General features: G+C 55.3%; 2 protein-coding genes across 6 annotated transcripts in view; one reads left to right on the top strand and one right to left on the bottom strand.

The window, feature by feature from the left end:
• The window catches only part of INSRR (insulin receptor related receptor), a 46,184-nt gene extending 34,061 nt beyond the window's left edge, over positions 1-12,123 (top strand). For 2 of the 3 annotated variants that reach the window (XM_080985980.1, XM_080985982.1), the window contains exons 8-22: positions 234-472; positions 923-1,090; positions 1,180-1,369; positions 2,033-2,074; positions 2,650-2,951; positions 3,718-3,854; positions 4,545-4,710; positions 6,716-6,827; positions 7,156-7,226; positions 7,682-7,911; positions 8,454-8,564; positions 9,004-9,163; positions 9,428-9,557; positions 10,010-10,144; positions 10,477-12,123. In XM_080985980.1, the coding sequence (XP_080842106.1) occupies positions 234-472; positions 923-1,090; positions 1,180-1,369; positions 2,033-2,074; positions 2,650-2,951; positions 3,718-3,854; positions 4,545-4,710; positions 6,716-6,827; positions 7,156-7,226; positions 7,682-7,911; positions 8,454-8,564; positions 9,004-9,163; positions 9,428-9,557; positions 10,010-10,144; positions 10,477-10,822 (2,539 nt within the window). In that variant the 3' untranslated portion in view covers positions 10,823-12,123. The remainder of the gene's footprint in view (positions 1-233; positions 473-922; positions 1,091-1,179; positions 1,370-2,032; positions 2,075-2,649; positions 2,952-3,717; positions 3,855-4,544; positions 4,711-6,715; positions 6,828-7,155; positions 7,227-7,681; positions 7,912-8,453; positions 8,565-9,003; positions 9,164-9,427; positions 9,558-10,009; positions 10,145-10,476) is intronic. The other variant, XM_080985981.1, reaches the window with a different exon arrangement.
• The window catches only part of PEAR1 (platelet endothelial aggregation receptor 1), a 46,939-nt gene continuing 33,971 nt past the window's right edge, over positions 11,555-24,522 (bottom strand). For 2 of the 3 annotated variants that reach the window (XM_080986003.1, XM_080986002.1), the window contains exons 9-22: positions 23,108-23,320; positions 22,514-22,688; positions 21,089-21,209; positions 20,683-20,846; positions 19,914-20,016; positions 18,129-18,275; positions 17,806-17,934; positions 17,441-17,569; positions 16,762-16,980; positions 16,301-16,413; positions 15,258-15,372; positions 14,734-14,796; positions 13,997-14,218; positions 11,555-13,703 (exon numbers count right to left, since the gene is read on the bottom strand). In XM_080986003.1, the coding sequence (XP_080842129.1) occupies positions 13,540-13,703; positions 13,997-14,218; positions 14,734-14,796; positions 15,258-15,372; positions 16,301-16,413; positions 16,762-16,980; positions 17,441-17,569; positions 17,806-17,934; positions 18,129-18,275; positions 19,914-20,016; positions 20,683-20,846; positions 21,089-21,209; positions 22,514-22,688; positions 23,108-23,320 (2,077 nt within the window). In that variant the 3' untranslated portion in view covers positions 11,555-13,539. The remainder of the gene's footprint in view (positions 13,704-13,996; positions 14,219-14,733; positions 14,797-15,257; positions 15,373-16,300; positions 16,414-16,761; positions 16,981-17,440; positions 17,570-17,805; positions 17,935-18,128; positions 18,276-19,913; positions 20,017-20,682; positions 20,847-21,088; positions 21,210-22,513; positions 22,689-23,107; positions 23,321-24,522) is intronic. The other variant, XM_080986004.1, reaches the window with a different exon arrangement.

Genomic DNA, 24,522 nt, shown 5'->3' with positions numbered 1-24,522 from the left:
ATTAGGAGAACCTTTTTAAAAATATATATCCACAAACTGATGTGGAAATGTGGAGAACTGAACTGAAGGTGGGGGAAGTGAGAAGCCAAAACGGACCTCTTTGCGCATCCTTCTTGGTCTGCCAAGTGCCCGGCAGTTGGAGAGCCAGTGGAGGTGGCAGGAGGGAGCCAAGCTGCCTTCCCTCCCGGCTGCTCCTGCAGGCCTGACCCTCCCTTGGGTGCCTCATCCCCCAGGCCCTTCCAGAACGTGACGGAATACATTGGGCAGGACGCCTGCGGTGCCAACAGCTGGAACGTGGTGGATGTGGAGCCGCCCCTGAACAATGAGCAGGAGCCGGGGGTGGTGCTGCAGAGCCTCAAGCCCTGGACCCAGTATGCCATCTTTGTGCGCGCCATCACCCTCACCACCGCCGAGGAGAGGCGCAACTACGGGGCTCAGAGCGAGGTGGTTTACATCCGTACCATGCCTGCAGGTAACGCGGGTGGGTGGGCGGGAGGAGCAGGAGCCTGTGACCAGTGTCATCCACCCCTGGGTGCCAGAGCCGCTCCTTGGACTGGGACCGGGCTCTGAGTAGAGTTGCTGGGATGCCGTGGGGGTTCTGGGCCTGCAGCAGAGGGACCTTGAAAGGAGCTCTCCCTTCTGTGGAGGCAGAAGAGGCCTAGCATGAGATGGAGGGCTGCACAGAGGCCACCTCAAAACTTTAAAGATGGCTGAGATTAGGTTAGACTGAGAGATGCAGTGACTGGCCCAGGGCCACCCAGAAAGCTTCATAGCTGAATGGGGACTTGAACCCTGGTCTCTCTCAGGTTGTAGTCTGACACTCTAGCTGCCACAACACACTGGCTCTGTATATTGGTTCTCTCTCTCCCTCTCTTTTTCTCTCTCTTTCAATTACACTGTCTGCCCTCCTGTCGATGTCCAGCTCCAACAGTTCCCCGGGACGTCATCTCCATGTCCAACTCCTCGTCCCACCTCATTGTCCGCTGGAAGCCACCCAGCCAGCCCAATGGCAACATCACCTACTACTTGGTCTTGTGGCAGCAGCTGGCTGAGGACTCTGAGCTGTTTGTCAATGACTATTGCCACAAAGGTGAGGTGGCTGGCCTGCTCCATGGCGCATGGACCTTGCGCAGCCCCAAAGGGCCTTTGCTCACACCCTCTCTCCTCTCGCCCTGCCAGGCCTCCGCCTGCCCACCAGCAGCGCAGACACTCGCTTTGACACAGACGATGGCGAAGGGCAGGAGGATGGAGAGGAGCAGCAGTGCTGCCCGTGTCAAAGCCCTGTGGGGCAAACCCCCCTGAGGGATGAAACCGTCTCTTTCCAGAAGAAGTTTGAAAACTTCCTGCATAATTCCATCATTATCCCCAGGTGACCGGGGCTAGAGCTGCGCAGGCCAGGCTGTGGGGTTTGGGATTGTGACTCCATGGGCGGGTGGGCGGGCGGAAGTCAGGGCTGACAGCAGCAATGGTCAGCTGGCGGGAGAACCTGTCAGAACTGGTGGTGGTTCTCTCTGCCGTCTTGGCACTCCAAACCTTCCACTGACTCCCAGCGCTCCTTCCCCAACTGCAGAGCGGGCATCTTGAGCCGGAAAATGTTAGGCAGGAATGGCACTGTCAACTGTTTGCAAGCCCAGCAACCCCCCCCCCCAAACTGGGGCTCTGGAGATTCCCGAGCCTTATTTCCACAAGTGTCCTGCAGGGCTAGTCTGAAAAAGTTTGAAAAGACTGGCATAAGTTGACTTATTCTAGGTTAGGGTGGTTTTACCTATCTCTCCTGGTAATGTCTACTCTGACTGGCAGCAACAGCAGCTCTCCAATATTGTCTGAGGCAGAGATGGGGGTGGGGAGTCCCCTCCCCAGTGACATGCAACCTCAGCCTTCTCCAACCTGGATGTTTTGGGCCACCAACTCTCACCTGCTCCCACCCCTGTGGCTGTGCTCTCATCAGCTGAAATATTCACCAGAGGCAGAGGAGCAGGCTGGAGCCAGGGGGTAGTAAGCAGAGATTTTCACCTTCTTTGTCCTTTTTCAGACCCCCCTGGAAAGTCACTTCCATCAACAAGATCTCTTACAGGTAAGCTGCAGAGTGTAGCTGAAAATGAAAAGGAATGTTCACACATTTCAGGCTTTTCCTGAGGACTAGAAACATTTCTTTAAAGGGATGCCTCAAGTTTGTCCCACCATCTGGAGGCTCTCTCAAAATGCACAGACAGTGCAGACTATCAGGTTGCAATATTGGGCTGCAGAGAATGGACCCCTTTTAGGAAGAAAAGGGGGTCTCTTCCCCTCTCCCCCACCCCTGCAGGACCAGAGGTTTCCCTTCTTCCTATTGCCTGCCCTTGCCTACCAAACCCCAGGCAACATCCCCACACTCTTAACTGTTGGGGGGATCCTGGGGAAATCAGTATCACAGGCAGAAGGACTGTGGAAACTCCTGTCCAGCTTTCTATTGTAATACGTTTGGGGGCTGGACTGAGTTTGGACCCTAACCCGACTGTGTCTGGTTTGTCCTCTATGGACTAAGGGCTGGACATGACACTCGTCGTCTACCTTGAGGTGTAGGGTAAACAGCATCTCCCAGCAGACAGGCCTGCCCTACCCCACACTCTGCCCCAAGGCCTCACCGCTCTGCTTCCTTTGCTGTGACAGGATCCCAAAGAGGCGCAGGGACACCTTTGCCGTAACCCCTCTTCCTGGCCATGCCTTTGCCAACACATCCTCCCCAGAGGTCCTGGGGAATGGAGTGACCCCAAACCGCACAGGGTCCAGCAGCTCCAAAACTGATAAGGATTTCCGCATCTTTGAGGATAAAGTGGTCCGGGATCGGACGGCCATCTCTAACCTGCGCCATTTTACTGAGTATCGCATTGACATCCATGCCTGCAACCATGCTGCGCAGACTGTGGGCTGCAGCGCTGCCACCTTTGTCTTTGCCAGAACCATGCCGGAACGTAAGTGCCAGAGAGCACCCCCAGCAAGCCACATGGGGGGGCATCAGCCCCAGGCAGGAGCAGAGAGCTCAGCTGCCCCTTTATGCCTGTCTGCCCTGCTTTGCCTCACGGTAAGGCCAGCCCTGGTCCTGCCTCTTTGTTCAACTCCCGTCCCCATCGCTAGCTGGTAAGTAGCCTGTGCAGTCCATCGTCTGAATCAACTGGCTCTTCCCTACCGGAATGATCGGGGCGGCCTGTCTCAATTCGTCACCTGCAGTGAAATGGGAAGATGTCGCCCAGTGCATCTGCCCCCCCCCCTTGCTGCCCCTGCTGATGCCTCGATTACTGGAGTTGTGGGGCTGTGGCTTCCAGGTTCTGGCGAGATCACGCAGAGGCCACACGCCAGCTTCCCAAGACTTCATTCAGCAAGGCACTCCATCTCACTTTCTGGGGTCTCGGGAATGTTGCGCAGGGCTCTCATGAGATCTTGCTGGAACTTGGAAGCTGCTGCAACCGCTTCTCTGGTGGTGACGGTGGCAGGGGCTTGTTTGTAGAGTCACACTTTGGATTCTGCCACCTGAGGCGGTTGCCGTAGTCTGCCTCATGGGTGGTCCGGCTCTGGGAATGATGCAAATGTGATCCAGGAATGAGCATTTTGCACAAGGTGTCCCATGAGCTATGAAGAGCTCTGTGCTCCTTCTCGCCCTGCCTGGGCAAAGGGTGGAAGGAAGGGAGAGTGTGATGGGCTTCGACTCAGGAGTTCCTTTGCTTTGCTCTCTCTGCTCAGCTCAAGCAGACAACATCCCTGGCAACGTGACCTGGGAGCCAGCAGGGAAAAACCGAGTCCTCCTCAAGTGGGAGGAGCCGAAGAACCCCAACGGGCTCATCCTCAAGTACGAGATCAAGTACAGCCGGGAGAGTGAGGTGAGGAAGGGGCTGGAGGCCTAGTGGTGGCAGCAGGGCCAAGCGCTGGAACATTTATTAGCAGCAGGAGACGGAAGGTTTGAAGATTCAGGACAAGCAGGAGAGAGGAATTTGCTGCCGCACAAGGTAGTGATGGTGACTGACTTCAAAGAGGGATTAGAGCTGTTAATGGAGGATAAGGCTCTCTAATGTTACTAGTAGTCATGATGGATCAGAGGCAGTGTGCTCAGCAACACCAGCAGTGGGGATAGATCCCTTCAGGGCATCTGGTTGGTGACTGTGAGGAGGAGCAGGATGCTGGAGTAGTTGGTCCCCCTTTGGCCTGATCCAGCAGCAGTAGCATCCTGGCTCTGGTTAACTAGACCCTGCCACTTGCAGCCACTGTATCCTTGCCCCCCCCCCCCCCCGCCAGCAGCCACAAGCCTGGGGTTTCAAACTTCCCCACCTATAGGCCTACTGTAAAGAGTGATCCACAGGCCCCTGAGGCAGTGGCGTAGCGTGGGTTGTCAGCACCCGGGGCAAGTAATTTGCGCCCCCTAACCCGTGGATTTTAGCACTCGAGTGCGAGCGCCCCCCCCAGATGTTGCGCCCGGTGCGGCTGGCCCCCCCTGCACCCCCCACGCTACGCCACTGCCCTGAGGCACCACTCACGCCTGCCTCCTCCTTGGTTTCCTTCTTCCTCTCCTGCAGAAAGTCACCTCGGTTGTCTGCGTCTCTCGCCACCGCTACACTCGGAACGGGGGCTACCTCCTCGACCTCCTCCAGCCTGGAAATTACTCTGCCAAGGTCCGGGCCACTTCACTGTCAGGGAACGGCTCGTGGACTGGACTGATCAAGTTTTACATCCTGGGGCCGGGTAGGTGGTGGAGGCTGAGCATGGGCAAGGCAAGCAGAAGAGAGAAGGAAGAGAATGGTTGACTTTGACTAAGCAACCCTGGCAGTTCAGGGAGGTTCATCTGGTGACACAATGGAGAAACCCTGTGATGATGTCGCGGGGGTGGGCAGCGGGAGGCAGGGCAAGCAAGGACGCCTGGAACAGTTTGTATCTCTGGTTTAACTTCTCATGAAAATGTGGCCCCAGATGCTGGCAGGTGGGGTGTTCTGGGGAACTCCAGAAAAAAAGTTTTCCTTTAGGCCACTTTCAGGGCGACCTTGGGGGCTAATGGTGAAAGAGATCCCTTTGGGGCAAAGAGGAGAAGCACACAGCTGCTTGGATGAATAAAAAACAGGGGGGGGGGGGAAACCTGCTGCTGTTCCTGGGCTCCAGCCCCAGGAGACAGCAGGACCAGCTGCCTGAAAACCTGGTAGGAGCTGTAGTCCAGTCCTCACCCCCTTCCATAAATAGATGGTGGCTTTGTGGGCCTTGGTGACAAAAGGAGACTAATCAGCCCCAAAAGTGAGCATCACCCAGGAACCTAGCCTGGCACTCCATGTGGGGCTACGTAGAGTGACCCGGAAACTGCAATTAATCCAGAATGCGGCAGCTAGACTGGTGACTGGGAGCAGCTGCTGGGACCATAAAACACCAATCCTGAAAGACCTACATTGGCTCCCAGTACGTTTCCAAGCACAATTCAAAGTGTTGGTGCTGACCTTTAAAGCCCCACATGGCCTTGGCCCAGTAGACCTGAAGGAGCATCTCCATCCCCATCACTCAGCCAGACACTGAGGTCCAGAGCCAAGGGCCTTCTGGCAGTTCCCTCCCTGCGAGAAGATTACAGGGAACCAGGCAGAGGGCCTTCTTGGTGGTGGCTCCCACCCTGTGGAACACCCTCCCATAATAAACAATTATCCAACTTTTAGAAGACATCTGAAGGCAGCCCTGTTTAGGGAAGTTTTCAATGTTTGATCTTTTATTGCTTTATTATTATTATTATTATTATTATTATTATTATTATTATTTGGGGAGCTGCCCAGAGTGGCTGGGGAAACCCAGCTAGATGAGCGGGGTATAAATAATAAATTATTATTATTACTATTATTAAGATTTTAACACTTGCTAGATCCAGGGATTAGAGTAGTCTGGCTCCCACAAACTCACAATAATACATAATTTTATTTGTATGCTGCCTTTCCATAGTTCAAACCATGCTCGAAGTGGCTTACAACATGAAAAAATACAGTATTACAGAAATAATCACCAACAATAAATAAAACATTAAAAAATACACAGCCAAATTGGACAATTTCCACATAAATCATAATAAAATCTAAAATAAAGATTTAAAAAATCAGTAACAACCCCCTTTAACACCCCCCTCCCAAAACAATATACTCCAGTCCAAGTGTCTAGAGATTAATAGATAGAAAAGGGAGCAACTGCTTTATGTCTCCAGTAATCAAGGCTGCCATTGTGCAGAAAGTGATGTGGTCTCTCTACCTCTAGGAGCGCAGAAGGGAGGATGTTTATGGGGACAATATTTCTATTCCTCAGAGGCTTAGCATGTCCCATCCACTTAATTAGGGAGCCCAAATGATGGCCAGCAGTTGTACCAAAATGCTGTGGGTCATTTAGTGCATAAATTTAGAATCCTTTTTATCACGTGGTGCCAAATGTTAGGAAAGCAGACAAAATATTGCCCCAGACCAGCAAATGGAATTCAGAGCAGCCGTTGAGTGGTGTGTGTGTGTGTGTGTGTGTGTGTGTGTGTGAGAGAGAGAGAGAGAGAGAGAGAGAGAGTTGTGTACATGTCGTTTCTAAGAGCCTGAAATGGCCCAGGATTCCCCCTTAGGATATTAAAAACACACAAACAAACCCAATTGGGGCAAGTTGTTTGATCAATGTTAAATAGTTATGTAATAATTACATGTTTCTTTCTCTGCCCCCCAAAACTTACTTCCATCATAAACCCCCTTACAAGTAGAGGAAGAGGAACCCGGAAACTTCTATGTGCTCTTGACGCTGATGCCCGTTGTCTTGATGGTGGGGATCACTTGCCTGGCCGTCTTTGTTTTCTTATACAACAAGAAAAGGTAATATGGAACCGGCAGGACACTGGCGCTGTTAGAGGTGTCCCCCCCCCGCAACACGGAGTGGAGAATCTGTGGCCCTCCAGATGTTATGGGTCTCCATCCCCCAAGAGCCAGCCTGGCTGATGGTCAGTGTGTGTCCCTTCCAGAACCTTCTCTGGGGAAGGGTCGGCTCACACTTTCTACTGGCAGAGAAGTGTTGCTTTAACTTGACATGGACCAGGTCAGCAATGACGTTGGACCAAAATCCCACAGGAGGGTCCTAAGGGGGAGGGGAACTCACCGCCACTGCCATGCCAAGGACCTTGAGCCCTTTGTCTCTCCCTCCCAGAAGCACAGAGGGATACCCCAGTGGCACGCTGTACGCCTCAGTCAACCCTGAATACTTCAGCACCTCAAACAGTGAGTACGGCTCACCTTTCGAAGGCAGAGGCAGAGGCGGGCAGGACACCATTTCCACAGGGGCACCCTCTGTCTGTGAGGGCAAAGGTGGAGCATTGCTATGGAACTGACTGGTGCTGCTGCTGATGCCCTAAGCCTCCCCTGTTCCTAGCCGGGGGCTCTCCAGGTTGTCCTGGACTCCCGGCTTGCATCATCATCCCTGACCACGCTGGGACTGATGGGAGTTTTGGTCCAGTTCTTTTAGAGGGCAGCAGGTTGGGGAAGCAGCAGCTGTGCCCCCCCCCCCCGCTCAGTGTTGCAGCAGGGCTTGTGCAAGAGAACTCCCCACGTGATTCTACCCTTGGCCTTGCCACTCCACCACCTTCCAGGCCCCCCAGCCTTGCCTCCAGGGGGCATATGTGTGTGCCCCACACTGAGTGCTTTGTGCTTTTCCTTCGGTGCCTCTCCTTGGCTAGTGTACGTCCCGGACGAGTGGGAGGTGCCGCGGGAGAAGATAACAGTGCTGCGGGAGCTGGGCCAGGGCTCCTTTGGGATGGTCTACGAAGGGCTTGCCAAGGACATTGAGCAGGAGGGAGAGAAGACCAGGGTGGCCCTGAAGACGGTCAACGAGCTGGCCACCACGCGGGAGCGCATCGAGTTCCTGAATGAGGCCTCGGTCATGAAAGCCTTCAGGTGCCACCACGTGGTAAGTGGGCCGGCCCTCCCCTTGGACAGCTGAGGAGAAAAGCAGCATATGGTACCAGAGCTGCTATTGTTGTGCTTTGTTCTCCTGGGGGAGACACTCGTGGGACATTCTGCCTTGGGTGCCAAAATAACTTGGCATAATCCTTGGGGATTATGCAACTTGATCTGTGGGTTGGTGGGCAGCGTCTGCTGCAAAATACCTCAGGGCAGCCCTGCCTGGATTCCCAGAGAGGAACAGGCTAGATTTCAGCTTCCATGTGGTTGGATGACGTGGGGTGTGCCAAAGTTGGTGTTTGGATGACCAACTGCAGCAATGCAAAGAGGGAAAGTCGTTGCCCCCGTCTTGCTCTGCTAGAAGGTTGGAGGTGAACTGCCAGGTGCTCATCCTGCCCCATTCAACTCCGCAGTGTGGGAATGCTAATACTGGCCTACTTTGTGGGGGTGGCGTTAGGGTTACTGGACCCCCCTCCTGTGTGTGCGCTGAGCACTTTGAGAGCGTCCTCTACATGCCAGCTGGCCTCTTTTATCTCTGCTGGCTCTCAGGTCCGTCTTCTTGGCGTAGTCTCCCAGGGCCAGCCTGCCTTGGTCATCATGGAGCTGATGACGAGGGGGGACCTGAAAAGCTACCTCCGTTCCCTCAGGCCGGAAGCTGAGGTGAGTGACGTGCAGAGCCTCCCCCAGGCTTTCCTCCAGGGCTCAAGCAAAGCAGCCTGCTTGGGTGGAGAAGCAGTTGCACCTGTTTGCAGCAGAGCAACGTGTCGCCAATACAGTCCAAAGCCAGAGGGTGGGGATTGCCCACATTACGCTATGGGAAGCTGGGCTTTCATTTGTGCCAAAGTTCCATTGCCCAGGGCACTGAGGGAGTTCATAAACTCCTTTCCCATCTTGGAGGGTGGCGTCCAGTCTGGGGTCTCCTTGTCTGCCGGCTTTTGCCAGCTTCGAATAGTAGCTGGAAAACCAAACCAAAGTATGGAGACAGACTGAGCGCATGGCATTCTCCGGGAGTGGCTGAGGAAATTTTCCCAGAGAAGAAGTCCTGTTGGTCTCTTCCCCCCTGCCCTGGGACAGGCTATTTTGTGGTTCTTTCTCCTAGAATAACCCTGGCTTGCCTCCCCCATCGCTGAGGGACATGATCCAGATGGCTGGCGAGATCGCGGATGGCATGGCCTACCTGAACGCCAAGAAGTTTGTCCACCGGGATCTTGCTGCCCGCAACTGCATGGTGTCAGAGGACTTCACTGTGAAGATTGGGGGTGAGGCCAGGTTGGGGTTCAGGGGTGTTATCACTGTCATTCTCTACGAGTAGAGGTGGTCGTGGTTGAGGCTCGGATGCCCAGGGGGGTAGCAGTGTTTGTTTGCTGCTGCAGCAACAATCCCCTCCCCCATTTCTGGTGGCCCCGGCCTCCCTGGACCAGACCTCCTGTTGCCCCTAGTGCTCTCTGCAGCTCCAACTGCAGCTCTGACGGCTGCCGTCTCCCTCCCTGCCAAATTCTCTTCATCTTGGTTCCCCTCAAAAGATTTCGGCATGACCAGGGACATCTATGAGACGGACTATTACCGCAAAGGGGGGAAAGGTCTGCTGCCTGTCCGCTGGATGTCCCCGGAAGCCCTGAAGGACGGCCTCTTCAACACGCACTCGGACATCTGGTGGGTGTTTGGGAGAGGAAGGGGCAGGCTTGTCCTCCAGAGCAGCAGGGGGCGGGGGCGGCAGGTTTCCAGTCCCAGGGAGTTCTGGCACACCTTGTCACCTTTGTTTGCCCTTCCATGGTATTTTCACTCAAGGATAATCTGGGAATGGAAGCAGGTACTTTCAAGGATGTGTGTGACAGAGGCTGAGGGTGGCAGGTGTGGCTCCTGCTCATGGCACTCTCTAGTGAGCCACGTCTTGTTTGCTGGTCTTTGTGGGGCAGAGGGAGGAGGCGGAGGCCCTGCACTTGAGCAGCATCTTGGTTTGGACCCTCGTGTGGGGGGCCTGTCTGCTCCCTCCCACTGTAAACCTTGTGAAGACCACCTGTGCACAGTGGCTGTCCTGGGCGCCTCTCCTTACCTGTGCCCTGTGGCAAGAGGCAAGGAGGAAGAGGCTGACTCTTCTGTTGCAGGTCCTTTGGGGTGGTGCTGTGGGAAATCGCGACGCTGGCTGAGCAGCCCTACCAGGGCATGTCCAACGAGCAGGTCCTGCACTTCGTGATGGACAACGGCGTCCTGGAGAAGCCAGAGAACTGTCCCCAGAAGCTGTAAGCGCCCCAGCAGTGTCTGTCTGTCTGTCAGTCCATCCATCCAGGTAGCATCTGGGCTGTGCAAGGGCAGATGCGCCTCCCTCCCCCTCCCCTCCCCTCGGGCCCCTTACTGGCAGTCCTTGGGCTGTGCATGGCCTGTGGGGGCCTCCCCATCTGGGCCCCCACAGCAAGGCGGCTTGAAACACTCCTCCTCTTGGGAGCCAGCAGCAGGCTGGTGTCAAGGCTGCCTTGTGGAGCCTTTGGGGTGGGGGTGGTGCAGTAGTGGAGGGGGAAGTGACCCCCTGCCGTTCTGACTCTCCACCCCACTCCCGCCCTTGTGGATCTTCCAGCCACGAGCTGATGACCTGGTGCTGGCAGCAGAACCCCCGCCTCCGCCCCACCTTCGCCCAGATCCTGGAGAGCATCAAGGACGACATGAGCGCCGCCTTCCGCACCCACTCCTTCTTCTACAGCCTGGAGAACAAATGCTGCGGCTCCTGGGAGGCTTCGGACACAGAGACGGAGCAGCTACTTCTGAGTGGGGAGGAGGAGGAGGAAGCAGCACCTGCGCCGGCCCCCTCTCAGGGCGCCCCCATCCTCAACGGCAGCCCACTCCTCGCTCTGGGCCTTGGCAGGGACCCCTTGCAGAGCCAGCCTACAAACTTCTGCCAACCCAATGGGAAGGTGGGCCTCTGAAGAAGGGCACCACCCTGGGGGCCCACCTCACAGGAGACCCCCCCTTGCCCTCTTTGCGACCTGCGGAAAAGCCAGGATGCTTCTGGGCTGCCTACCATGGCGGCTGGAGTGGAGAAAGGACCCCTTCCAGGAGGACCACCTGGTGACACTCCCTCAGGGTGACAGGATGGGGTCTCTTTTTAGGAGCAGATGACTTGACTGGGCGCTCCTTCTCTTCCCGAGGGCCTTGGCCCGTTCTGGCCGCCTGCCGGTTGCCTTGCAGGCATTTCTCCCTTCAGCCACTTTGGACAGGGGGGTGCTGTGGGCAGCCTCCTCCCTGCCCCCCATCACTGTGGGCTGTGGCTTCGTGGGGAGCATTTGCCATCCTTCTGCTGGGGGCAAACTGGCTCTCCTCAGCGGTCCAGGAGCCAGAGATCCACTTAGGCTCCCTGTGGCAGCCTTGCCCAGGGATTTCACGCTCCTTTGTGGGACTGGTGCACAAGTGAACTCCTGGGCTGTGGGGCTAAAAGGTGCAGCCAGCGCCTGTGAAGGAAGCTGAAGGCCAAATGGACTGGCTGAAGAGCTCCCTGGCTTTGGGAAGGTCGAAGGACGAGCAGACTCTCCCACAGCCCATTCCTGACTCTGGGTGTGTTGGGGATGAGGGGCCACAAATGTGTTCATCCCCACAGCCACTCCAGAGGAGTTACCTTCTTTCCTTTATATCTCACCTCTCTTCCAGAATGGCACCCAGACTGGCATACTTTTTTTTTAATAAATAGAAGAGTAACTAACTGCCTTGAGAGAGGCTTCCTAGGAAGTCTCCCATCCAGTGTGGCCTTACTTTGCAAAGTCCCAGATTCTGGCCTGGCAGCTGGGGCCTCCTCCCCACTGCACTTTCCCAGCTGTTGCAAGGATCTCTTCAGACCAAGTGGCCACTTCAGTCCTAATGCCTGCTCCTTGTCACAGACGAGATCCTGCAGTTTCACTGGCCTCCCCAGATGTGGACTAGAAGCACTGGGGGGTCAGTATTTTGCTGAAACTAAGGGGTTCAGGTGAGGTCACTCCCTGGAGGGGGGGATCCTCTCTCCATGCAACCATTTGTGCTGCTTTGGATTCTGTGCTGGAAGAAAAGTAGGGTATAATCATAAGAGCCCCATCTCTGGAGCTGGCTGTGGGTGGGTGGGTGGGTGGGCTGCATGAGCTGCTCCTCCTCTCCCCCATTACTGCAAAGGTGCTTTTGTTATTGCTGGATGTGATCGGCTGCTTCCACAAAGTGAAGTGCAAGCCTTTGAACTCTGAATAAACCAGTTTGTTTTCCTGTAGAGATGTCCAGGTGAGCCCGATGGGCGCCTCTTTTATCAGCATTGCAAGAGGCAGCTCTGCTAAAACTTGCTTCCAGCGTGAAGAACTGAAACCAACCTCCCTCCCATAGGAATCAAGTTTCTAATGGGACCAGGTGGTTTTTATAATTAGCCCAACTGCAGCGGTGTGTGTTAAGAGAGTGTCGCTGCGGTGAGAGGGGTTATTCGTCTGCATCAGCTGCTGGCTCCATGAAGATTTTTCCCTCACACGGACACACACAAAAACACGTGTGTGATATAAGTGCATCTGCTCCAGCTCTGGGCATCCCCACTGTGCTCATGTGGCGCCTCTAAGGTTCATAAAGGAATGTGGGCTTTTGACTGGAAAAGGTGCCCTGTTTCCCTGGCGCATTGATCTTTGAAGACTTTTCAAGAGTTTCTGACAGCGCAAAACTTGGCTTACAGAGTGTATGTGACCCCTTTGTACATGGATTTACAGACTCCTGCAAGGAAGTCAGGCTTCTGAGTTCTGCTGGCTCATCCTCAGTTAAGCCTTTTCCTGCTGCAAAATAAGCAAGACTGAAACTGCCTGTTTGGACCTTCCAGGAGACAGTTTTGGGAAGGCAGATTGCAAGCTGTGGTTGGGGAAAGGGATTCTTGAAACAAAGGGTCGTCCTTGTTGCACCTTGTAATCCAGAGCGAATGACAGTGCAAACACGCAGCAGGCCTCAAGAAGGGGGCTGCTATAAAATGCAGGGGGGGGGGGAGAGACAATTCCTTTGAACATAGGAGTTCACTGAGATGAAGAACTTTCTAATGGCAAGAGCTGTTTGACAGTGGAACGGACTCCCTCAGGAAGTGGCAGCTCTCCGTCCTTGGAGGTTTTAAAGCAGAGGTTGGATGGCCACCTGGCCGGGATGCTCTAGTTGAGATTCTTGCATTGCAGAGGGTTGGACTAGATGACCCCCTGGGGTCCCTTCCAACTCTATAGTTCTATGATTCTAATGAAGGTGATCTCTGTACATGGTGCAACCCCCTGTTGGCCTATAAGGTGCTTTCCCCCTGCCCCACTTTGCTTTCTTTCATGGGACTGAAGAAGTGGCTAGTCTCTGTCGAAGTTGGGGGCAGGGAAGAGACAGAGACATCTGCCCCCACCCAAGAAGCACTGAAAGGAGCCAAGCAGCCGTCCCCTTGATGCTGTGCCTCTGCTGGTGGCTGCCTTGGGAAATGATCCCAGCTAGTCAAAATGCCAGCCCAGGAGACTGGCCAAAGTGGTTCCTCTAGTGGCGCTGGGGCCCAGATCCGCCACGTCCTGCCCCCATGGCAGCTGCAAAGAAGCCTGGTGCCCGGAGGGATGAAGGTCCTGCTGCTGCTGCTGAGCCAGTTGGAACTCAGTCCTTCCCTGAGAAGGCGGGGGGCAGGGGGCTCTGGCCCTCCTCACCGGTCCTGCCTGCGGAGGGGGGGCGATGGCGGGTAGTGCCTGACGGGGGGCACGTCGTAGTGGGCAGGGATGTGGCTGTTCTTGGGGGAGTCGTAGTGGTTGGGGGGAATGGTGGAGGCTGCGTGTGAAGAGATGCCTCCTGCGCCAGCCGAGCAGCTGCCTGGAATGGGGAGGAAGAGGGAGAAGGAGGTCAGCGTTTCCACGGGACACAGAGGAGGGCGCAAAGTGAGGGCACGGGGAACCTCAGCCCAGTTGCAAAAATGGAAATGTTGAGGAACGGAGGAAGCTGCCATCTGCTGAACCAGACCAACAGCCCATCTCAGGCTCGTCTACACTGACTGGCAGCCGCAGCTCTCCAGGAGTCCAGGCAGGGAGTCCCTCTCTGCCTGGCACTCAGCTGCATCCCTTGCCACCAAGAAGGGAAATGAGAGCCATAAAACACCCCCCCCATACCTCCTGCCTCCTCCTCCTCCTCCTCCAGGCTCTGGGCAGCCTCCTCAAAGAGGCCGATCTCGGCGTAGGACATCTCACGCTTGACGGGGGACTTCATCTCCATGTAGCTTCCCTCCGAGGGCTTCCCTGTGAGGACGGGCAGGTCCTTGATGGTGGCATAGGGGTTCTCGCTGCTCAGGGAACTGTCGCTCCGTCGGTACAAGGTCTCCTCCTTGGCGTAGCCTGGAAGGGGAGGAGGGCTGAGGGGTCAGGGAGGGGCTTTGAGCAGTATCACGGGCCCCCTGAAGGGCAGCCGCAGACCCACCCTGGACTTGGTGGCACCAGGCAGAAGTGAGGCCAGAAAGGGCCCACCAGAACGATCCAGGGTTGGAGCGACCCCCCTGTGAAGGAAGGTTGCAGCATTTGGGGCTTTTCACTTTAGAGAAAAGAGGAGGAGGAGAGATGATTGGAGTGCATAAAATGATGCATGGTGAGGCAAAATGGGCAGAGAAAAGTTTTTCTCCTAACACCAGAACCTTTGGACGTCCCAAGGAAGCCGATTTTTGGAGGATTCAGGACAGATAGGAGTTTCCTCATGCTGGGCATAGTTAATCAGTGGAACTCCCTCCCACAGGAGGAGGTGAGGACCACCAACCTGGATGGAGGAGAAAACAAATTCGTGGAGGAGGAGAGGCCTATCAATGGCTACTCACCAGGATGGCTATGCTGTGCCCTCCACAGGCAGGCAATGCTCTTACCTGTGCTGTAATACCTTCCAAGTCCGTTAGTGTAGCTGTAGCTGCGGTCCATCTGGGGGCCTCCTGCAGAAAAGGAAACGGAGTCCAGGAGGGGGAGGGATTCTGTTGGGTGAAGCTCACTGGGTCTGAGCCCCAGAACCTATCAGTGGGGTTCAGACCTGGCACAGCACATGTGGAGGAGAGGACACCCTGACCAGCTGATGGTGGAAACAGACTCATGTGAAGCCTCACAGCGACACCTGCTGCCATTTGGGGTCCATCAAGTTGCTGAAGGTGGTTCTGGAGCATTCCTTGCTCCCCCATTTCCAGGGAGGCCTCCAGGTTTGCAGGAAAGGCCAAACCCGTTAGGGAGAAATGTGTGCTGGGGTGGCTGCCCTTTGGGGAAGGGTCTCTACAGGAGCGGCAACAGGGACAAGGGCACTCTGTGAAAAAGTGGCCGTGTTCCTGAGTGACGGGCACAGATGGGTCTCTTTGCCTCAGCCCAGGGCTCGTGGTGGAGGAGGAGGGAGATGCCACAGCCTTACCTGGCTCCGCTGGAGTGGCCCTGTGGTGCTTCCAGTCAGCGGGCAGCGTGGCGTTGCAGTCGGCCCCACACACTCCCGGCCAGTCTCGCTCTAGGCTCTTTGTGCTGCTGATCAGCTGGGGAGGGGGAAGAAAACAGGCAGTCACCCTGGCACCAGACCGCGTGGGACCCTAACTCAAACAAAAGTTTCTCTCCAACAATTAAGATTCTTTATCCAAGACATCTGCGAAGGCTAGGGGTGGAATGGGCAAGGGCCTGGCAGATGAAATTCCTGCCTTGGGGTGGGGCTTGTTATGGGGCTCCCTTTCTGGGTCCATGTTTAAGCACGTGGCTTCTGTGCTCCAGGCACGTCTCCCTGTTTAAAACCCATCCCGGAAAGTGTCTGTCTTTATTACTGACCACAGCCAAGTGGGGCTCAGCAACATGGAACTGTCCAATGCCAGCTGCGGTTTGCAAGTGACCAAGATTGTACCCTCCAGAAGCCACACTTGGCACCATAGCTGGCCCCCTCCAGGGGTGCAAATCAGAAGAAGCCAGACATTACAGCTACTTGGGTTTTGGTTTGCACACAGGTGCCCAGACTGGTGAGCGGACTTTTTGTGCAGTAAAAAAGGAGGAAAGTGACGCTGCCACCACTTTGGAAGTTCTGCCTCCTGCAGCAAAGAGCCCAATCCCTGCGCACCTCTCAGAAATGGGAGAGGAAATGTCCCTTTAGACATGCGTTTCTTTATTTTCCAACTTCCTGGCAATTTTGTAATCCTATGCTGTAAATTACAGTAGACCCGCAACTTAACGAAATGGCAGCTTTGTGTCAGTGGTCCAGGAATAAATGAATGAATGCCAAGTGGGGAGAGAGCAGTTGAAAAGGGCCGCCTGAGATCTCACCAAGGCCCCCTGTCCCTTCCAGGGGTCTTGCCTTTGTGCACAAACCCCCAGAATGTAGCCCCCATGTAAGTTGTGGGCCTACTGCATAATGAATGCCCAAACGCCCTCGCCAGGTGAAAGGCCCAAGGCCACAGCTGCACTCCCCGGAGAGATCCTTACCTTGCTGGGGCCAGGCTGCTCAGGGGGGCTGGGGCAGGGGAGGCTGGGGCAGCAGGGCGACAGGGTGTGGTAGCTGGGGTTGGAGTAGTAGTGGGTGCAGCTGGGAGGGACGTCTAGGCAGAAAGGCAGACGGAGACAGGTCAGTACAAAAGCCCCCCATTCTCTGGAAATTCACCGCCCTCACCATCCCGCCCCAGCCCAATTTCATAGATATTGTAGAGCTGAATCACAGAATAGCAGAGTTGGAAGGGATCCCAAGTGTCATCTAGTCCAACCCTCTACGAAACTATAGGGTGGCCATGCTGGCAGGTGACTGCCCAACCTCTGCTTAAAAACCTCCAAGGAAGGAGACCTCTTCACCTTCCAAGGGAGTCCGTTCTTACTGTCAGAACATTCTGCAAGACTTGAGTCTTGCTTTGTGAGGGTGGCGTGAAGAGAGAGCCAGGCGGGGCATTCCTCACCTGGCACGGCGTACTCTGAGGCATCCATCCTCGCTGTGGTGTAGGCCACAGCCATGTGGCGATGCTCCTTGTCCTTCTGCCAGTGCCGGTAAAAGAGGAAGGCTGCCAGCATGCCCACCAGCAGGACAGCCAGGGTGACGATGCCCATCACGGCCCCCAGGGAGGGGTTGCCAGCAGGAATGGCAGGAACCATGGTCAGGGGGGGCGGGTCGAGTGTCCCTGCACAGGGAGGCAGCAGAGTTGCACCTTCTTGCCAGAAATGGGGACCCCCATCTCTTGAAGAGGGTGGACAAGCTCCCCCCTCCAAGAGCTTCTCTCCTCCTGGGTTCAGAGGGGACCACCTACCCTCCACCATTTAGAGACTGGCAGACAGGAGGAGATCTTCTCACCTCCCCACCTGAGCAGAGCCATTTCAGTTTCTCCGCACCTGTCTCTGCTCACAAAAGTCTATTGTGGCGGATGCCCAAGGGGCACTTTGACCTGCCACCCCCTTCTTCCTCCTCCTGCTCCTCAAACCACAGTTTTAGCATTGGAAGGGTTCTCCAAGGCTCATCCAGTCCAAACCTCCCACCCTGTAATACAGGAATCACAGCTGAAGCATTCTCCTCCTCCTCGCAGGTGAGAGCCCCTTTCACTCATGGGAGCGGAGAGAGGGAAGCGGGGGCCTCTTCGTACTTACGGGTCTCACAGTGGGCTCCAGTATAGCCAGAGGGGCACAGGCACCTCCCGGAGTCTGGCTCGCAGGGGGCCTCCCACCAACACTGGCACCGCTGGGTGCAGCTGGCCCCAAAGAACCCTGCAGGGCAGCCTGTGAAGAAAGCAGAGCAGGCACAGAGGCGGCGGGTGGGTCGCCCTTCATTTGAAATGTAGCCCAGCTACACAGGCCAGGTGGGTCCTCCTCCTCCTCCTCCACAGCCAGGTAGCACAGGCACCCTCCCTTGGGGCACAGCAGCCAGCAAGAGGGTTGTGCCCAGGACTGGCCGTGTGTCAAAGTTTCTCCCCCTCCTCTCCGCATTGTCTCCTTCCAACAAGTGGATAACTCACGTTCGGAGCAGTCACTGCCTGTCCAGCCAAGAGGGCAATCACACAAACCGTCCACTGGGTGGCAGATGGAGTGGTTGGCACACTTGCAGGGCACAGAGCATTTCTTGCCGTAACGCCCTGGCTGACAGGCTGGAGGGGGAGAGAGGGAGCTCAGTGCCAGAGCAGCAGACTTCTTGGGCTTCCCACCGCCTGTCCCCGTGGGGAGGGCAGTCTGCCCCGGCAGCCAGGGCCACCACTGAGCCCACCGAGACTCAGCCCATCTGACACGCCGCCCCCACCCCCCACTGGGCTGGCTCTCTTGGTAGGCTGGCTAGCTTACTTACGGCGCTGGCAGGTGGCACCCCGGAAGCCTGGGGGGCAGTTGCAGCTCCCATCCCTGGGGGAGCAGGTGGCCCCGTTCTTGCAGAGACATAGCTGGCTGCAGTTGGGCCCCCACAGGCCGTCTGCGCACTCCTGGCTGCAATTGGGGCCTGGGGGACAAAGGAGCAGGAAGCAGCTCAGCACCACCTGCGAGTGGCTGACAGCAGGGAGGGAATCCTAGAGGCATGGATTGCTCACAGAATCATCATAGCCTTAGACTACAATCAGAATTGTAGAGCTGGGTGGGACACCCAGGATCATCTAGCCCAACCCCCCCCCAAATCAGGCTTTTCACTCTGCCTTAGACACTTTAACAGCCAGTTTCCCCTTCTTTGTAGAGACAGAAAACGGCTATTACCAGTTTTCCGATTGTAGATTTTCACCAGCAGACAGATAAATCTCCAATTTGCCATTTTTCTTGTCCCACAATTTATTAAGAGAGGATGCCAATCTTTCTACCCACGAAGGGTGCTTACATGGCGCTGGATGCTCTTCAGCTTGCCAGATCTTTTAGCCCTTGCCCAAGCCCCCAGGTGCAGACAGCAGAAAACAGCCTTCATCAAAACATTTGAGGTTCTCCATGATTACTCTGATCTCCAGACTGAGATTAATAGTCAGATTACCTGTATCAGTCACCACATAATGATCTTCTGTCAGTGGTGAACTAAAGGTAATTCCTAATATTTAGTTGGAAACTCCTGTCTAGCATTTTGAATCCATTGGTTCAGGTCCTCCCCTCTGGAGCAGCAGAAAACAAGCTTGTTTCATCTTCCTGTGACAGACCTTTAGGCTATTATTAGTATTATTAATTACAATCATCATCATCATCACATGGCCTTAGGACAATTGCCTTTTTGAGGCACTGAAGGAAATGCAAGGCAAGTCATGGTTTAGCAAGCAAAGCTTGCGGGGAAATGTATATATTTATGATTTTATTGAATTTCTATACTGCCCTTCAGCTACAGGGTAGTTTAGCCTGACCACCAATGTCTGCACCAGCTGAAGTTTCCAAAGCACCTTCTCCAAGTACCTTCTCTACATTCTTACTAACTGAAACTCATCCATCACAACAGGGCTAGACTGTGCTCTGGACACCCCATGAGGTTCATCTGCTTTAACAGCAGAGTCAAGATTCTGGTGGATCCAAGAGATTTTACACTGAAAATGCTTCGCAAACAAGTCACAGTGAGATCCTGCAGACTCTGCCACCTTTGTCAGGCCAGACTGTAAGAAAAGCTCTGCAGGACAGCAGAGTGAGCAGGCCTTTGCTGCTCTCATTGCCACTCGGGAGGCTCCCTCACCAGGTTCAGTTGCATTTCACCAGACTTTCCCTCCACTAGCATTTGAGCCGCCTATCAGGATAGTCCACATTTTGGCCAGGGCTTCAACAGGAGCGCCAGTCGTATCAGCTGGAAAACCCCCCTGAGCTGTCTGGAAACCCATTGGATCCATCAGCCTCCAAGGGTGGCCCATCCTCATAGGGGTCTGTGCCCCCCGCACCTCTGCAAAGGTGAAAAGGTGAAGAAAGCCTCCATCTCAACAGGAAGTGATCTTTCCCTGACAAGGGACTGATGTCAACATGCCCCACTTTCAGATCACCCTGAAAGAAGGAAGGGTTCCTCCAGCAGGCCTGCCTTGCCCTTAGGCCACTCACAGGTGGCTGGAGCCCCAGCCTTGCCTGACAACCCCTAACCCTCTCCAGCCCAGGACCCACGGCAGGTGGGAGATTGAGCCCCGCCCCTGCTCACCTGTCCACCCAGGTAGGCAGTGGCATTGCCCCAGAACAGGATCACAGCGTTCTGCGTTCTGGCAGGAGCACCTGCTGCTGCAGCTGAGGCCGTAGAAGCCTTCCTGGGGGAAGGAGGGAGAGAGAAGGGGGCTTGCTCAGCCGTGCAGTGGACAGGAAGGCACAAGAGAAATCTCCCCACTAGTGGTTCTATCCCTCTTCGCCAGCCACCCCTGGATTTGGAAAGGAGGGACTGTCCCGCCACCATCCCCTGCACAACTCTGGCAAGTCCCCGCTCCCCCACTCGTCAGGCAAGATGTCTCATGCACAAGAGGCATAGCCCTCTTCCAGGTGCCCAGGTGCCAAGGCAGGAGGCCGCTCCACAGGTGTGCCCAGGGGGCACCCCAGCTCTGCAGTGATACGGGTCAGAAAGCAGCCCTTTGAGAAGCTCTGTTCCTGTCAGGCAGATCCTGGATCACCCAGACTGGGCACACAAGGAGCTGGCAGCCTCAGCTTTGGCAACAGACAGGGGCAATTGCCCACCCCACTACAATCCATTTGCCAGAAGCAGGGTGATGCCCAGCTCCCATACCCCGAGTTGAGCCATGTAAAGAGGAGAGGGGGAAACTGCCCACATGGTGCAGTGGGGGGACCTGGAAAAGGAAGTGGAGAAAGCCCCCCGCTCAGTGCCTCTCCCGGGACAGCCACAGCAGCCCCCCAAAGGAATCTGTCTATATATTGGTGGCAGCTTAACCCTGCTCCTTCCCCTCCCTTCCCCAAGGGCCACCTACCGGGCAGGGCTCCTCACACTGGCGGCCATGCCAGCCTGCCGCGCATGCGCATGCCCCACTGACCGGGCTGCAGGAAGCTCCGTTGGCGCAGCGGCAGGTCTCGTTGCAAGCAGAGCCCCAGGTGCCTGCGGGGCAGGGGAGGGAGCAGTCTGTGCCTTCCCAACCTGGGGAGGCAAAATTGGCAGAAAACAAGGTGCCCAAGGCAGGGAGGGGGAGAGAGGGAGAACAGAGGTACACACAGAAATGGACCTTGGATTTTCTGCCCCCTCCTTATGCTTTGCACTAGCAGAGCATGCCAAGCCTGGCCAAGGGAAATAACTCCAGATGACCTCAAGGTACCCCTAAAGGCAGGTTCCCGTAACCTGCTGCCTCCCCACACCCCATGTCTCCCCACCACCTTTCCTACCTTCCTTGCAGACACAGGTCCCGTCAATGGGAGAGCAGGCGAGGGCGTTGTGGCAGGTGCAAGGCAGGGAGCAGTTGACCCCAAAGGTCTCAGGAGGGCAGTGGCTGGAGCAGTGGGCACCCTGAGGGCACAAGATGGGCGTGAGGGGAAGGAGGGGCCACGCACAGCTGGGGGGACAATCCCCCCAATGCACCCCTTTCCTTTCTGGTGTTACCTGAATTTATGGAAAGGTTGGGGGGCTTGCCCCTCCAGCAGACATCATACCCCCCAACTACCAAACTCAACACAATCACTCCTGCAAATGTTCCCACAAAACACTTCATCACACAGTTTCTTCCTATCTCTATTCAAAGGGCCTCCACTGCACATTACAAAATGCAACAGTTCACTGATAAATGTATCTAAGTATTGGCTCAATGGGAAAATTTTAGAAAGTCAGTATTGGATTTGCACCATTCCAACTTCGTTCTGTTCAGGAAGGAAATGGCTACCAAGAGGGGAGTCTGGGATGTCAGCAGCCATAATCCCTCAAGCCTGAGACCATGGTACTCAGCAGCTTCCTTGCCTGGGTGATAATCGCTGGCATCCTGGCCTCTGAGTGCCAGACACAGGTAGCCATTCCAGAAACAATAGAAACCCAACTTCAGTTTATTAGGATCTTGGTCAAGATCCAGGGGTGTGCTTATCTTGACCGGGAGAACAGGAACATGTACATACTCACCTTTTGTTTTACTTAATGGGTGTGAGGTGGAGGTCAAGGGAGGGATGGGGGCAAACCTGATGCTCAGGTTTCTGCCAGAAGACCCCTCCCAGATTATGACATAGCTGTGTATATGATGTATGTGTGATGTTTCACTCAGGGTGTTGTGGGTAAAAGGGGAAACTTATAAAACAGCGAGCCATCCTTTGTGCAGGGCTTCTTTCTGCTTCTTCCATGTAGTAGTTGGAAGTCCTGTTGCAACAGTTCCTTGAATAAAAGTCAGGCCTACAGACTGCCGTTTTGCTCCAGTACTCTTAGCTGGTGTCTTTGTCTGGCAAATCCAAGTGAGCCAGGAGTTTTCCTTTAACACTGGCGTCAAGGGGAGGAAAATATTCCAGCACAGAACCAGGGGTGAGACCCCCTATCAGGATGCCCAAGTTTTTCTCTCCTGCAAATGGCCCTTTAAAATTTTTGAGACACCCCCCCCCCCAAAATCTGTTTCCTGCCTGCCCCACCTGGCAATGCAAGCCCACAGAACCTTCAGAGTGGCCATCAGGCTGTGGGTGAGGAGAGCGATTTTACTTGCAGTTCCAATTTGTCACACCCTCCCCTTCAAATACACGATCCAGGCTCTGCTTGCCAGTGGGGCACAACCCTTTCCTGCCCATGCTAGATCTAGCCGTCCGCCTAAGACGGAAGCCCAGGGACCTCCGAGGGGGACTCACCATGTAGCCTGGCGGGCAAGCGCAGAGCCCCGTCTCGCCGTCGCAGGTCCCTCCGTTCAGGCACAAACAGGGCTCCTGGCAGCCAAAGCCGTGGTGCCCAGGGGGGCAGGTCTCGTTGCAGAAGAGTCCTGCCCAGCCCGGCTTGCAGGTGCATTCTCCCGAGAGTGGGTGGCAGCTGGGGGGGGGGGCAAACAGGGAGATGATGGCTGCTCCCGGACATCTTCCCTCGACAGCTTCTAGCTTCTCTGAGCCTGGAGGCCGGGGGGAGGGGGGAGGCCCAGAGAAGAAGGGCTTTGTGGGGGGCAGGGGGTGCAAAAGGCAAATTTTCCCCATCTGCCAAATGGGGACAGATGAGTGGAGAAGCCCGTCTCCCGCAGGGACGCCCCTGCCAGGGGGCAGAGCAGGAGGACTCAGGTGGGACCTTGCTCTTGAAGGAGGGCTGGGCCAAGAGAGATCCAGGCAGCCTCTGCACAAATAAAGAGGGCAGGGAGAGCAAGGGGAGTTTCCAGAGCTTCTTTTCCACCTGGAAGTCTCATTCTAGGCTTCCGGTTTGCAGGTGACCAAAAGGAGAAAGAGGGGCACCTGCCCGCCTACCTCTGTGTGTGGTGCGGGTGGCAGAGGCAGGGCAGGTGGCAGGAGAGGCCGTGGAGACCTGGCAGGCACTTTCGCTCCTCGCAGCGGCTGCCCAGGAAGCCGGCTTCACAGAGGCAGGCTCCGTTGATGTGGAAGCAGCGCCCGCCGTTGGTGCAGTCGCACTCCTGCCCGCAGTCCTGCCCGTAGCGGCCGATGGGGCACTTCTCGCGGCACCTGAGAGCGTGGGGAGAAAGAGACCACGGTTGTTATGGATAACGATTTAATTTCCTGAAATGGGAATGTTTGCTTAGGTGGATTTGCTGTGTATTTTCAGTATGGTATTTTTTCCCTTTGGCTGTAGCTCTCTCGTGTGATTGGCTGACTGTGAGTCACATGGGAAAGGCATTCCATTCCGTTGTGACTGTTATTCCAGAAACTGTGATTTTTTAAACTGCTTTTTCTGCTCTTCTCTCTGTGTGAGTGAGGGACGATGGCTGAGAGAGAGGGAGGTTTCTTCAGGATCCTTAGTGCCTGTCAGCATGATCTGCCTGAAGTGACGCAGAAAGAGGAAGATCCCGAAATGTTAATAGGGAGAATCCTGTGCAGGAACAAAGTGAATAAGCATGAGATTGTAGGTATATTCTCAGTTATATGTTTATGAAAGGAAAGCTATTTGACTATAAAGAGTCTGGATACTCTATGGTCTTTATCAATCACCCAGAAGAGTTATTTAGCTTCCTAGCTGTAAGCTACTCTGCACAGACACCCCCCCCAAACAAGGGGTGGGGTGCAGAAGGATGTAGAGCTGATCAAGATCCATTTAAGAAAGGACATCGTTCTTCAGTATGCGGTTTTATGAAACACCAATGACAGCTGGCAACAGATTCTGAATTTAACACCATCCCCGTGGCTGCTTTTAAAGTCTGAGGGATTATTTTTCTCTATGAAGGAAAAACTCATGGGGGGGGCAGGGAGGGGCAAGCCTTGTGGCTGGCACAGCTGATGAGAGAGAACTGGTGCAGCGAGGTGCCCAGGAGAAAGGAGCTTTGCCCCCTCCAGCCCCTCAGCTCAGCCTCTTTTGCCATGAATGGGGCTAAGGCAGGCTCGATGGGGGTGCTACAAATGCCCCCCAGGTGTGCCTGAAGCCCCCTGCATCCCCTGGCCTCCTCTCCTTCCTCTGACTTAGATGGGAAAACCATCAGGGGCTTAATTTTTCTCCTCCATTGTCTGCATTAAAAAGCTGGCAGAGAGCAGTGTTTCCTTCCCCTCCAGGCTGCATCCTTTTCTCACCCGGGGGAAAGATCCACTCGCCAAGGGGGGGCCCAACTGGCTTCCTCCACAAATACTCACCAACTGGGGCTGCAGCTGTTGAGCCGCACAGCAGGGAGAAGGAGGGGCTGGGGGCAGAAGGAGAAGGGGCCCCGTGGGGCCAGCCT

Source organism: Podarcis pityusensis (genome assembly GCF_964106645.2).
Source record: "Podarcis pityusensis genome assembly, chromosome: 16".
Classification (NCBI taxonomy): Eukaryota; Metazoa; Chordata; class Lepidosauria; order Squamata; family Lacertidae; genus Podarcis; species Podarcis pityusensis.
The sequence above is the reverse complement of the archived record's forward strand: the minus strand, read 5'-3'. Positions and strand labels throughout refer to the sequence as shown.